The 15143-nt window shown below is 45.1% G+C and overlaps 1 protein-coding gene and 1 long non-coding RNA gene across 4 annotated transcripts in view; one reads left to right on the top strand and one right to left on the bottom strand.

Annotated features, from left to right (window-relative positions):
* Positions 1–4: 4 nt before the first annotated feature.
* On the top strand, positions 5–8090 carry LOC138746299 (uncharacterized). The gene is made up of 2 exons (XR_011346850.1): positions 5–328; positions 7714–8090. It is a non-coding gene; the product is annotated as an uncharacterized lncRNA (long non-coding RNA).
* Positions 7635–15143, bottom strand: part of pwp1 (PWP1 homolog, endonuclein) — a 47702-nt gene continuing 40193 nt past the window's right edge. For 2 of the 3 annotated variants that reach the window (XM_069904516.1, XM_069904518.1), the window contains 5 exons: positions 14682–14793; positions 14431–14521; positions 13936–14057; positions 12360–12465; positions 7635–7868 (listed from right to left, as the gene is read on the bottom strand). In XM_069904516.1, coding sequence (XP_069760617.1) covers positions 7750–7868; positions 12360–12465; positions 13936–14057; positions 14431–14521; positions 14682–14793 — 550 coding nt within the window. In that variant the 3' untranslated portion in view covers positions 7635–7749. Of the gene's footprint in view, positions 7869–8498; positions 8599–12359; positions 12466–13935; positions 14058–14430; positions 14522–14681; positions 14794–15143 lie in introns of all 3 variants that reach the window. The other variant, XM_069904517.1, reaches the window with a different exon arrangement.

Below are 15143 nucleotides of genomic sequence, written 5' to 3'. Positions count from 1 at the left end.
GGGCCCGTCGTTCCCATGGCGACGGCAGGTTCACGGGGGCCCGACATTGCCATGGCGAAGGAGCGCTGCACTGGGTAAATGCACACGGGGGAGCAGTGCAGTGGACTAATGAGGACCTTTCCACTGCCCGCAGACATACATTCGTTGCAGGCAGCCCACCTCTCCACAACACTTCTTGTGAGCACCTCCATCCTGTGCCTCAGCACCATTCTCTCTCATCCCTGAACATGTTGTGTCCTGGTACAATACAACTCCAGTGTGTCTCTGCACTCTCTGAAGGACTGCAATATACACCTTCACGTTGGGTCAAGACCTGGTCACGAAACAGGTAAAACACAAAAATCTGCAGACACTGTGGTTGAAGTAAAAACAAAAAGCTGGAGAAACTCAGCAGGTCAAAAAGTATACTATATCTAGCAAAGGTAAGATACATAACCAATGTTTCAGGCTTGAGCCCTTCATCAAGGTTTGGAAAAATGTTGGCGGACGTCCAAACAACCCTTTAAACTTTCCTCCCTTCATTTTGTACAGATGTGCTCTTGTATTTGCTACTCCTGCCCTGGGAAAAAGGTGTTGGTTGTCTACTTTATGTCTATCATAATCTTGTAGACATAAGGTGCCAGTGTGGGCTGCGAGGAAGATGTGGAGATGCTTTTTGGGGACATTGAGAGGCCAAATGAATGGGCAAGAACATGGGAGATGAAACACTGTAAAAAATGCAGGGATCATCAATTTTCCATTAAAGTTGTTGGAAGCATCATAAGGATGCTGTCCTGATGTATCACAGCATGGGACAGGAACTGTTTTGCCCAAGACCTCAAGTAAGTGCAGAGAGTTGTGAACGCAGTGCAGACCATACAGAACGTCACACAGACTCCTTCCTCACCTCTGTTTACATTTCTGCTGCCCTGGAAAAGTAGCCAATGTCATTAAAAAAAAAAATACGTATGGCCAAATCTCCTTTCAGGGTTGAACTGTGGGCCAGTTTCTGTGCTGTCAGACTGGAGCTGATGAACCTCTGGAGCTGTGCATGGGCTGATTTCACGTGGTCCTGTCACCTTCCTGGGGCTGGCCTGCTATTGCGAGACCTGGTCTTCCTACGTGTTGTTGGTAATGTGGTGATCCCCTTGGATCCAGAATTGCCTGTGGAGGTAGGCGGTGGGAAAGCTGACCTGCCCAGCTGCAGAACATCCAGGCTTTGACACTGCTTGGATGCAGAAAACAGAGAAGATGTTTCAGGTGCAAGTAGTTTCGGGTTAAATCGGTCATTATGTTTGGTGCAGATGTGGGCCAAATGGCCTGTTACCGTGCTGTTTATATTTCATGATCACATGATCCAGGAAATGTCCAAGCTCTTAAGAAAATTGCCCATTTTCCCCCAACATCTACATTTCAGTTAATGCCATTTTTTTAATGCAAGACAAATGTTGAAGTTAAATTCTAATTCAGTGCTAAAGGTGGGCTCAATTTTAACATTTAAGAGGAATTCAGACAGGTACATGGAAGGGAGGGGTATGGAAGGCTATGGACTGGATGCAGGTCAGTGGGACTAGGCAAAAAAATGGTTCGGTACAGACTAGAAGGGCCGAAGGGGTCTGTTTCTGTGCTGTAGCATTCTGTGGTTGTTGCAGGTTACAACATGATATAGACTGGATGTAGAGATGGGTGGAACAGTGGGAGATGGAGTTCAATCCAGTGAGGTGATGCATTTTGGAAGGACAAACAAGAAGGCTGAGTACAGGGTTAATGGTTGGTTACTTAGGAGTGTGGATGTAGAGAAGGGCCTTGGAGTCCAAATCCATGCATCCCTCAAGGTCACTGCACAGGTTGATAAGGTCATGTGGCAAATCACGTGTGAGATGACATGTAATATTGTGTTCAGTTCTGGTCACCTCATTACAGGAAGGATGTGGAAGCCATGGAGAGGGTGTAGAGATTTACCAGGATCTTGCCTGGATTGGAAAATAAGTCCTATGAGGCAAGGTTAGAGAGCTTGGACTTAAGAGATCTACAAGATTCTAAGACACAGATAAGGTGAACAGCCAGCACTTTTTTCCCAGGGCAGGAATAGCAAACACCAGAGGATATGTGTATTAAGTGAGAGAAGTTTAGGGGTTTGTCAGGATTTTTTTTATATACACAGAGAGTTGTAGGTGCCTGGAATGCCTTGGCAGGGGTGGTGGTGGAGACTGAAACATTAGGGACATATAAGAGACTCTTAGACAGGCACATGGATGGAAGAAAAATAGAGGGTTATGGGGTAGGGAGGGTTTAGTACTTTTTTTGGTAGGAATATATAGGTCGGCACAACATCAAGGGCAGAAGGGCCTGTATTGTGCTGTAATGTTCTATGAAATGCAAGATGAAAAGAAATACACTGAACGTGTCTGTAATACAACTCATGACTGCACTTGGAACGTGGAGAGCTGTACGTTTGCATTATTTATGGGAACCAGAATGTTGCTGGCAAGGCCAGGGTGCATCTCCCACCCAGAAATGCCTTTGCTCTCTACTCCTTCTGTAACTCTGCACTACACTAGCTGGATTATTTGCTGTACCTCAGTACATGACAATAAACCTGAACTTCAACCCTTGAGAAGGTAAGGTCATTTTGTCAAACAACTACAGCCCAATGATGATACTGTGGAGTGAATTCACAAATTGGATTCCTCAAAGGTACAGCAATACCTTTCCAAGGACAGTATGACATTATTTGGAGAACCTGCTGCTGTTGATGTCCTCTATAAGATATAGCAGAAATGGGCCATTTGGCCCATCAAGTTTGCCATTCCATCATGAGCTGATCCATTCTACCATTCAGTCTCACTCCCTTGCCTTCTCCCTTAACTTTTGATACCTACAGATCTATGCCTTAAATACACCCAATGACCTGGCCTCCATAGCTGCCCATGGTAGGAAATTCCAGAGGTTCATCACTCCCTTGCTAAAGAAATTCCTCCACATCTCTGTTAAATGGACGCCCTTCAATCCTGACATTGTGCCACCTTGTCCGAGACACCCCCACCACAGGAAACAACTTTGCCACATATAACCACTTACAGCACAGAACAGGCCAGTTCGGCCCTACTAGTCCATGCCGTAGCAAATCCCCACCCTCCTAGTCCCACTGACCAGCACACGGTCCATACCCCTCTAGTCCCCTCCTATCCATGTAACGATCCAGTCTTTCCTTAAATGTAACCAATGATCCCGCCTCGACCACGTCTGCCGGAAGCTAATTCCACATCCCCACCACCCTCTGCGTAAAGAAATTTCCCCTCATGTTCCCCTTATAATTTTCCCCCTTCAATCTTAAACTATGTCCTCTAGTTTGAATCTCCCCCTTTCTTAATTGAAAAAGCCTATCCACATTTACTGTCTGTCCCTTTTAAAATCTTAAACACCTCTATCAAGTCCCCTCTCAATCTTCTACTCTCCAGAGAAAAAAGCCCCTGTCTGCACAACCTTTCCCTGTAACTCAGACCCTGAAATCTTGTCAACATTCTCGTGAACCTTCTCTGCACTCTCTCTATTTTGTTTATATCTTTCCTATAATTTGGTGACCAAAACTGTACACAGTACTCCAAATTTGGCCTCACCAATGCCTTGTACAATTTCATCATAACCTCCCTACTCTTGAATTCAATACTCCGATTTATGAAGGCCAACATTCCAAATGCCTTCTTCACCACACCATCTACCTGAGTATCAGCCTTGAGGGTACTATTTACCATAACTCCTAAATCCCTTTGTTGCTCTGCACTCCTCAATTGTCTACCATTCAATGTATATGACCTATTTAAATTTGCCTTTCCAAAATGCAGCACCTCACATTTCTCTGTATTAAATTCCATCAGCCATTTCTCAGCCCACACCTCCAGCCTTCCTAAATCACCTTTTAATCTACAGTAATCTACCTCACTGTCTACAACACCACCAATCTTTGTGTCATCCGCAAACTTGCTTATCCAATTCTCTACCCCTACATCCAGATCGTTAATATATATAACAAATAATAGAGGACCCAGGACCGAACCCTGAGGAACTCCACTAGTCACCGGCCTCCAATTGGACAAACAATTTTTTACCACTACTCTCTGACACCTCCCATCCAACCACTGCTGAATCCATTTCACTACCTCCTTATTTATACCTAATGCCTCCACCTTTTTTCCTAACCTCCTGTGGGGAACTTTGTCAAAAGCTTTACTAAAGTCCAAATAGACAACAACCACAGCTTTCCCTTCATCAACCTTTTTTGAAACCCCCTCGAAGAACTCAATCAGGTTTGTCAAGCATGATCTACCCCTGACAAAACCATGCTGATTACTCCCTATCAATCCTTGTACCTCCAAAAATTTGTAAATAGCATCCCTCAGAACACTTTCCATCAACTTGCCCACCACAGACGTCAGACTTACAGGCCTATAATTCCCAGGTTTGCATTTGGACCCTTTCTTAAACAGAGGAACCACATGCGCCACCCTCCAATCCTTTGGTACCACCCCCGTGGCCAGTGACATCCTAAATATCTGTTAATGGCCCGCACTAATTGTCCACTAGCCTCCCTGAGTGTCCTAGGGAATATTTTGTCCGGTCCGGGAGATTTATCCACCTTTATCTTTTTTAACCCAGCCATCACTACCTCCTCGGTTATCCTTATATGCTTCATGACCTCCCCACTATTTTTCTTTACTTCAACTGGTTCAACATTTTTTTCCCTAGTGAATACCGAGGCAAAGAAATCATTTAAAATTTCCCCCATTTCCTCAGACTTCTCACTCAGCCTACCCTCGCTATCTACAAGGGGTCCAATTTTATCTCTCACTAATCTTTTACTTTTAATGTACTTATAGAAACCCTTTGGATTTATTTCTACTCTGTCAGCCAAAGCCTCTTCATGCCTTTTTTTGGCCTTTCTAATTTTTCTTAAGATTCCTTCTACACTCCTTGTAGTCCTCCTTCAACTTCTCAGCTCCCTGCTCTTTATACCTCTTGTACACCTCCCTTTTTCTCCTAACCAAATTTCCAATATTCCTCGAAAACCAAGCCTCCCTATGACTTCCAGCCTTTCCTTTGATCCTGACTGGGACATAACTACTCTGTACCCTCAAAATTTCTTTTTCGAATATCCTCCATTTTTCATTAACATCCTTACCTGAAAATATCCTGTCCCACTCAATACTCCCCAAATCTCTTCTTATTCCTACGAAATTTGCTCTTTTCCAATCCAGAACCTCAACTTTAGGCCTCTCCTTGCTCTTCCTTAAAACTACCCTAAAACTAACAGAATTATGGTCACTAGACCCAATTGGTTCTCCAACATTAATGTCTGCTACCTGACCTAGCTTGTTCCCTAACAGGAGATCCAGTATTACACCATCCCGAGTTGGTTCTTCTACTAACTGATTTAGAAAACAATCCTGAACACATTTAACGAACTCCAGCCCATCCAGCCCTCTAACCGTATGTGTGGGAAGTTAAAATCTCCCATGATCCCTACCCTATGATTTTCACACATATTCGTTATCTCCCTACAAATTTGTTCCTCTAATTCCCTTGGCCCATTTGGTGGTCTGTAATACACCCCTATTAGCACCCTCTTGCCTCCTCCACCCAAACAGCCTCACTGGTCGATCCCTCCATACCATCCTGCCACCTCAAGGCAGTAATGTCCTCCCTAACAAGCAGAGCAACTCCTTTTTTACCCCCTGATCTATCACATCTAAAACAAATGTATCCCGGAACATTAAGTTGCCAGTCCTGCCCCTCCTGTAGCCAGGTCTCACTAATTGCCACAATATCGTGACCCCAAGTATCTATTCATGCTCTCAGCTCATCTACCTTGTTCACTATGCTTCTTGCATTAAAATATATGCATCTCAGAGAATGACCCTCACATCTATTCTCTTTTCTACCTTCTACCCTAATCTCCATCCTACCTTTCTTATCTTTTTTATTCCTAGCTAGGTGGCCATACTCACTGGACACTGCTCTCACCCTCTGTTCCCCACCCCCCTGCCAAACTAGTTTAAACTACCCCCACAGCTCTAGCAAATCTACTTGCCAGCACATTGGTCCCCCTCCAGTTCAAGTGGAGTCTGTCCCTCTTGTACAGGTCCGACCTTCCCCAGAAGAGATCCCAATGATCCAGAAATCTTATCCCTTGCCCCCTGCACCATCTCTTTAGCCACGCATTCATCCTCCACATCCTCCTATTTCTACCCTCACTAGCTCATGGCACGGGCAGCAATCCAGAGATTACCACCTTGGAGGTCCTGTTTTTTAACTTCCTACCTAATTCTACATAATCCTGTTTCAGGACCTCATCCCCACTTCTAACTAAGTCATTGGTTCCCACATGGACCACGACTTCTGGCTGTTCTCCTTCCCCTTGCAGAATGCTATGAACTCGATCAGAGATATCCCTGACCCTGGCACCAGGGAGGCAACATACCAACCTGGACCCCCGATCTCTTCCCACAAACCTCCTATCTGTCCCTCTGACTAATGAGTCCCCAACTACAAGAATCCTGTTCTTATCCTTCTTTCCCTTCTGAACCTCAGGGGCCGCCCCTGTGCCAGAGACCTGACCCCCACGACTTGTCCCTGATAGGCTGTTCCCCCCAACAGTATCCAAAGCTGAATACATGTTGCTGAGGGGCACTTCCACAGGGGTACTCTGCACTGGCGCTCTCCCTCCTTTCCTCACATTCACCCAATTCCCTGACTCCTGCCTTCTAGGGGTGACTGTCTCCCTGTAACTCCTCTCTATCACTGCCTCTGCTTCCCTTATGATCCTCAGTTCATCCAATTGCAGCTCAAGCTCCCTAACACGGTCACTCATTCTATGCAATTGGATCCACCTTTTGCAGGTGTAGTCATCAGGAACAGCTGTGCAGTCTCTGACTTCCCACATCCCACAATTGGAGCACTTAACTACCCCAACTGAGTCCATTTCCTCCTTTCTTACTATAATACCCTTTACTAATCACTTGTCATCTATCCTATCCAGTCCTTTTAACATTCAAAATGCTTCTATGAGGTCCCCCCTCATTCTTCTGAACGCCAAGAGCTGTCAAACATTCTTTAGATGATAATCCCAGGAATCATTCTTATGAATCTTTTCTGAACCCTCTCCAATGGTCCTTCAATAAGGAGCCCAAAACTGTACCCCATACTCCCAAGTGAGGCTTCACCAGGGCATAGAAAGCCTCAACATCACATCCCTGCACTTGTATTCCTCAGATATGAAGGCTAACTTTGCATTTGCCACCTTCACCACCAACTCAAAATGGAGGTCAACCTTTAGGGTGTCCTGTGAGAGGACTCCCAAGTCCCTTTGCACCTCCCAATTTTGAATTTTCTCCCCATCCAAATAATAGTCTGCCCGTCTATTCCTTCAGCCAGAGTGTGGCCATACACTTTCAACATCGTATTTCACTTGCCAATTCTTTGCCCTTTCTCTGAATCCAAGTCTCTCTACAGCTTCTCCGTTTCCTTCTCACGACCTGCCCCTTCATCTTCCAGACAGAACTGCCATGATGGCTGTGGTTCTGATACAAAGTGTTGAATTCACTTTTCTCCCCCCAAGATGTGAAACTGCAGATTGCACAGGGATATGCAGGGTCGCATTTTATTGCATGAAATACCTACTTTATTGACTGGAATTAAACAAAATAATTCATATTCATAATTTTCTTTCTCCAACAGAGAGTTGTGGAAAGGTTGATATGAGGCTTCAGTCTGTCATTGAAGCTGGGGCACCATTGCGACGTCATTTGCACTGCAAGCCACAGAATCAACAGCTGATGAGCTCCAGGGCACAGCAACCTGCGATCGCTTGCAAGAAGCAAAGGTGGTGTTCACTGCAATGCAACACAAAGGATAAACATGGTTAGACTTAGGTGAGTGAAACTCAAGAATAATGAAACACTTTGCTCACTTCAAGTATAGTGAGGTTTTCACTAAAAAAGAGGGAGTGATTTCTTGATTCAGAGACTAACAGTGCTAAAGTTGAACTGAACAGAAGCACCTGCACAGGGAAATACACTTTGTGCCAATTTAATAAATACATCTTTCTGAAATGACCTACAAATTTTCAATACAAGGTGCCTGGAGTCTGGGTTACACCAAGTTCACCAAATACATTCAAACTCTGAATACTGCAATTCAGCCACCATTCTCAGAAAGTGATTGGAAATGGACACTTTGCAGGTGTGAAATCTATCTTGAACCGTATTCAAATCGCCCTTTTTGTTTCTAAACATGGATTTCCTTCAATACTATAGAATCAGAAAATGATGCAGGCTTCTCTGTACATCCGACCTCCACTGGTTATTTGAGATCATTGAGTTCATCCACTTCATCTGCTCTTTCCCCATATTCCTGCCAATTCCTTGTTAAAGGTTTGCATTGAATTGGTTTCTAGATCATAACCACATGCTGTGAGAAAAATATTACTGCATCTCTTCAAACTGTTCCATGGCCTTTCTTACCCATCAAGCTTTCTGAAACACTTTCTCTTGATTTAATGTGATTTTAACATGCTCTGTCTGTCGTTCCTAGCCCCATCTCTCCCATTTTCATGATCTGCAGCTTCCAAAAAAAATGTTGGTTTAGAATCAGTTTGTAAAACAGATTTTGCTAACACTCTCTCCAACACTTGAAACCTCATTTGCCATCTCCCCAACTGTCCTCAGATACTTGCACAATTTCCCTTTCACCCACTCCCAGGATGGAACATTCACTACTCACTCAATTACATGTAACAATTTTAAATGAATTATCTTCACTGATTCCCCCAGTCCTGTCAAAGGACTGACGAATATTGTGACAGGCAGGAAGTCAGCTCCATACATTTGGGAAGCCTAGTCTGCTGATGGTATCAACATTGGCGGAGAATGAAGAACGTTGTCTAAGATTAGAACAGCATCCAGATTAACTGGGAATGCTGGCAAAGGAATAGCAGATGGAATTTAACTCAGACAGTGTGAGATGATGTATCTTGGGATGTTGGGTCAAGGCTCTGGAGAGCTTATCAGAACAGAGTTCGGGGCACAGTCGACACTGTAATGAAGAAGATGTACAGCCACTTGCCTCCAGCACTTAAAGCTTGTTACATCTGTACAAGACTTTGGTGAGACCTTTGGTCTACTATGTGCAGTCCTGGAGGTCTAACAACAGTAAGGATGTCATTCATCTGGGATTGGAGGGCTTAGGATAGACTGGAACATAGGATGCTGAAGAGTATCCTTATAGAGGCTTATAAAATGCTGAGGACCACAGGTAAGGCAAATGCTCACTGTCCTTTCCCGATATGAGAGTCATTGAGTTTTTAGAGTGAAACAGCATGGAAACAGGCTCTTCAGCCTAACTTAGCTGTATAAGACCCATATCCCTCTCAGCCTTTCCTGTCCACATACATGCTCAAATGTCTTAAACTTTGTAACTGTCCCTGCCTCTGCCAGTTCATCTGGCAGCTCATTTCATATGATGAGGACTTCCATGCAGATCATCAGAGATGCCCTTCTTCTTCAAACAATGTGGCTTTCCCTCTACCACCATCAACTCGTGTGTATATTCTCCATTACCCACACATTTGCCCTGGCCCCCACCGCCCCAAAAAGGACAGGATTCCTCATCCTCACCCACCACCCCACCAGTCTCAACACATCCTCCTCCGCCATTTCTGTCACCTACTCCATGATCTCACCACTAGACTCTATTCCTCTCTCTGCCTTCCACAAGGACCGCTCCCTCCTTGACTCCCTTGTCCACTCCTCCCTTCCCACCAATCGTCTCTTTGGCACCTACCCCTGTGATGCTCTATTTGCACTCACACCTCCTCCCTCAGCCCAAAACGGACCTTTCAAGTGAATTAACATTTCACTTGTCAATCTGCAGGGGTCGTCCACTGCATCCGGTGTTCCCGTTGTGGTCTCTTCTACATTGGAGAGTCTGAACGATCACTTTGTTGAGCACCTCAGCTCTGTCTGCCACAATAGCGTGGATCTCCCAGTGGCCACCCATTTTAATTCCCCACCCCATTCCCTTGCCGACATGTCTGTCCGTGGTCTCGTGTACTGCCAAACTGAGACCACCTGTAAATTGGATGAACAACACCTCATCTTTAGTCTTGGCACCCTCCAACCAGATGGCATTAACATTGACTCCTCCACCCCCTCACTTCCTTCCCCTGTCGTCTTTCCACTCCACCTCCTTTCACACAAACATGATAAATTCTTACCTGTCTCTTATCATATCCAAATAACGCCTTTCGTTGGTCTAGATTCTTTCCACAACCAGCACTGTCTGAATTCAGAGGCGTTCTGAGATTTCCTGCTTCTGGGCTCATTCTGTTTATTCCTTGAAGGGCTCAGCCCGAAATGATGGCAATATATTTTTGTCTCCTATGGATGCTTAAAGACCAGTTGAGTACCTCCAGCATTATGGTGGTTTTTTTAAAGCTTTTCTGTACCCCTTAAATCTTTCTCATCTTAAATCTGTGCCTTCTGGTTTTAGACTCCCCTTCCCTTCCTTATCTCTGCCTATCCTGATATTTTAAATCTCTGCAAGCTCACTCCACAGCCTCCTCTGCTCCAGGGACAGTTATTCAGCCTTCCCTTCTAACTCAAGCCCCCCCCCCACCCCGAGACCTGTGAACTTTTCCTGCACCTTCTCTAACTTAATCACATCCTTCTCACAGAATGGCGAGCAGAGCTGTATTCAATATTTAAAGTGCAGTCTCCCCAATGTCTTGTACAGCTATGATATGACTCCCTCATCTTGTACTCATTACTTAACCAGTGAAGGCAAGTATGTTACATGCATTCTTCTCCATCCTGCTGAACTGTCTCCCCACTTTCAGACTATTTCTAAATCTCTGTTCTACCAACACTCTCAAGGGCCCTACCATTTACTGTGCAAGTCAAGTCCCGCCAGGAATAACTTCCCAAAATGTACCTCTTTATACTTGTCGGAGTTAAATTTCTCCTGCCATTCCTTTGGCCTCTTTTCCAGGTGATCTTGTACCTGTCGTAGCCTTAGACAACTTTCATCACTACCCATTACCCACCAGTGTTAGGGTAATCCCCAAACTAATCATTGGATCTAGTATCCATCCCTGTGGCACACCACTGGTCAGAGGCCTCCAGCCTGAATAACTTTCCACTACCACTCTCTGATTCCAGTTGGCCAATTTCATATCCAATTGGCCAACTCACCCTGGACCCCATGTGATCTGACCTTTCAGAACAGCCTACCATGCAGGACATGGACATCAGCTTTGCTAAGGTTTGTGTAAACAACATTCACCACTCTGCCCTCGTCAACCTTCTTGGTGCCTCTTCATTAACTCAAATTCACGAGACACAATTTCACGTGCACAGCCTTAATGTGCCCTTAAATCTGTCCTTGCCTTTTCAAATGCAAGTAGATCCAGTCCCTCAGAACCCCTCCAGTCACCTTCCCACAACCTGTCTGGCTCATTGGCCTGAAATTCCCAACCTTGTCTTTGAAGCCCTTGTTAAATAAACAAACAACACTGTTCCTTCATGGAAGATGCAGAAATATCTGGCAATGGCCCAGCAATTTCTCCCATAGCTTCCAACTACATCCTCGGATACACTCAGGCCCAGGTATTTATCTACATTTATTCAGCTTGACTGCCAACAACTCAACATGCTTCAGAATACCACTACCTTCCATGACCACCTCCACGCTCAATACAGGGAAGGAGATTTCATTCAAGGCCTCACTGATCTTCATCCACAGATCACCTCACTGGTCTTCGAGAGGACCCATTCCTTCCCTAGTTACCTTTCACTCTTAATTTATAGAATCTTTTTGGATTCTCATTACCTATCAGCCAAGGATATCCCATGATCCCTTTTGCTTTACTGATATGCTTCTCAGGTATACTCCTATATCCCTTATTCTCTTCAAAGGATTTGCTTGATCCAAGCTGCCTGTATCTGACATTTTCCTCATCGTAGCCTCAAATATCTCTCATCAACCAGGGATCCTTAATCCCATTCTCCACTCTAAAAGGAACACGCTGGCACTCTTTTACTTTAAAAGCCTCCCACTTGCCAGTTGTCCATTTGCTTAAACAGGAAAGCTCTAAAGGGGAGCTCAGGGGCAACTTTTTCCACACAGAGGGAGGTGAGTCAGTGATGAGCATCCAAGGGAAGTGGTGGAGGTGGGGAGAATTACAACATCCATGGATAGGAAAGGCTTATTGGCCAAATGCAGGTAAATGAGACTAACGTAGATGTTTCTTGGTCAACATGAACAAGTTGGGCTGAAGGGCTTGTATAAGTGCTGTGAAACTCAATGAACTGAGAGTAGACTATTACCTGCAGAGACATTGCTTATATCCCAGGTGCGGAGACCTCCCTTTTGTCCCCCAAAACAGTAGATGAACGGTTCATCTGGGCAACAGGCTGAACAGAACACAACACCCTGAAAACAAACACAGACCAGTTAGGACTTCTGGACAGCATGGTTGGCATAGCGGTTAGCACAATGGTGTTACAGCGCCAATGACTGGGGTTGGGGTTCAAATCCAGCGCTGTCTGTAAGGATTTTGTACTTTTACCCCATGTCTTTGTGAGTTTCTCTGGGAGCTCCAGTTTACTCCCACTGTTCAAACGTATCAGGGGTTGTTGGTTAATTGGGTGCAGTTGGGCGGCATAGACTCTTGATCTGAAAGGGCTTGTTACCGTGATGTCTAAATTTAAAATTTTTAATTTTAATTTGGGATTCAAGAGCACCAAACAAATGTCCTATTCCTGTAACTTCCATTATGCCCTGATCCAGGGGTACAGCAGCAACCAGGAGCTCCATTTTCTGCGAATGTTAGAAAGACATCCAAGCCCTCACTGCTCACGTCCCCAAGATCCAGTCTCCCATCCCCTCCGTCCCCACTGACCCACAATCCCCTCTCTGTCCACATCCCCTCTCTGTCCACATCCCCTCTCTGTCCACATCCCCTCTCTGTCCACATCCCCTCTCTGTCCACATCCCCTCTCTGTCCACATCCCCTCTCTGTCCACATCCCCTCTCTGTCCACATCCCCTCTCTGTCCACATCCCCTCTCTGTCCACATCCCCTCTCTGTCCACATCCCCTCTCTGTCCACATCCCCTCTCTGTCCACATCCCCTCTCTGTCCACATCCGCTCTCTGTCCACATCCCCTCTCTGTCCACTTACCCACACTGCCTGATTAAGCAAATTCCTGATTTAAATTCTAATTTTTAAATGCCTCCCAATGTTCCTAACTGCCTCCATCTCAATTATCCTCTAATTCTGACCATTCCCATTAGCTCCACAAGTGGTGTCATAACTGGAAAATTTCTCCTCAACATACCTACCACTTTACCTCTTTTTTAAAGTTTCTCCTTGAAATCTCCCTCTTTTTTTTCCAAAATATATTTATTGAGCATCAAAAACAACTTCGTTCACATTACACAGATGTACGTGGTGCTCCTGTTTTCATTTCTTTACAGAAAAACCAACATACATATAGACAAATGCTGACATACACCCTCTGATACAAGCTTGCATCCCCCACTCCCTGACCACTTTGGCACCTTCGCTGACAGTATCAGCGGTATATCACCGATTGTACTGGTACAACCGTCTGAAATCTCCCACTTTGATGGAACTCTTGGTAAGCTATCTGAATATCTCTTGATATGTTTTTGTGTCAGACCACCATGTGAAACTGCTGGGACAATTTTCCACCTTAAAGGCACTATATAAATGGAGGTTTGCATTGTAATTTGAAGTAACTCACTGCTGAGCCATGAGGTAAAACACAGACAATTCATCAACAACACAGCCTGTGGCAAATGAACAAGTCTGAAGGGTGGAAGAGGGGTCACCAGCGCACCACAATGAACCCCAACGTGACCATTTCCTTTTCCTTACCATATTCATATATCGCGAATGTACCAGGCTTGGTTTATTCCCCAAAATATTCCATATCTTCACTTGTTTATCAGAAGATGATGTCACCAAGCAGCCTTTGACCTGGCTGCTGAGCGCCAGACCTGAAGAAAGATTGTTCAGACGGACGTATTAATGCTGCTCACATGTAGGCAAATGGAATACACAGGGGCCAAGACCATTCTGTCCTTCAGTGAGATGATGAGTGACCTATGTCAGATCAGGGTGTGGGTGGTGCAGGGAGCAGCACCAGGAATACCCAATATTTCGCTGCCAGCCCTTGAAGCTGTGACATGGAAACATCTTTTTCTTTGGACTGCAGTTTCCAAATTCAGACTAGACTTAAACTCAAAAAGTGGACAGGGAGCTGGGATTGTTTTTCTGAATTGTCACACATACTCACCCATACATACTCTCTCTTTCTCTCACACACATTCATTCAGACACACCAAATACACACTTGCAGGGGATTCTTACCTGTTACTTCTCCATTATGAGCTTTGAGTGTGAAAAGTGGTTTCTCTGACCGAGCATCCAAGCAATACACAAAGCCGTCTTCTGTGCTGACCTGGGAGTGCAGGGAAAGGTATTACTGCTGATAGCACCATGAGGATAAGGGTTAGAGTCACGAACCACATGTAAAAACTCCCCACCATTTGGTCCCAGCAACCCGCTAACCTTCCATCACAGCCAAATATCTCTTGCCCTACACCCAGAACAAAACTTACCAAGAAGTTACAAGGTGAAAAATGATCCCACACCACTCGCTCAACTTCACCAGCAAACCTCCAGCTGCGATGATTCTCCTTTGGATTCCGACAGTCATACACAACAACAGACCTAGTGATAGCCAAGAAAACACAAACTGCTGTATCAATGGTACAACGAGAGGACTCTCTTTGATCACAGCTACACTATGCAGCAAATTCAGGTGGGCAAGATATTCAGGGGTGGGGTTTTGCTGCACTGTACACCTGTGTGAGTGGAATGGGTTGAGGTGAGATACACTCAGCATGCCCCTGTAATCTACCTTTCTTTTCTTTTTCTTTGGCTTGGCTTCGCGGACGAAGATTAATGGAGGGGTAATGTCCACGTCAGCTGCAGGCTCGTTTGTGGCTGACAAGTCCGATGTGGGACAGGCAGACACAGTTACCTACCCACCTGCAAATTAACTATATTCCCATGTGAGC

The sequence above is a fragment of the Narcine bancroftii genome, chromosome 11 (genome assembly GCF_036971445.1).
Source record: "Narcine bancroftii isolate sNarBan1 chromosome 11, sNarBan1.hap1, whole genome shotgun sequence".
NCBI lineage: Eukaryota > Metazoa > Chordata > Chondrichthyes > Torpediniformes > Narcinidae > Narcine > Narcine bancroftii.
The sequence above is the reverse complement of the archived record's forward strand: the minus strand, read 5'-3'. Positions and strand labels throughout refer to the sequence as shown.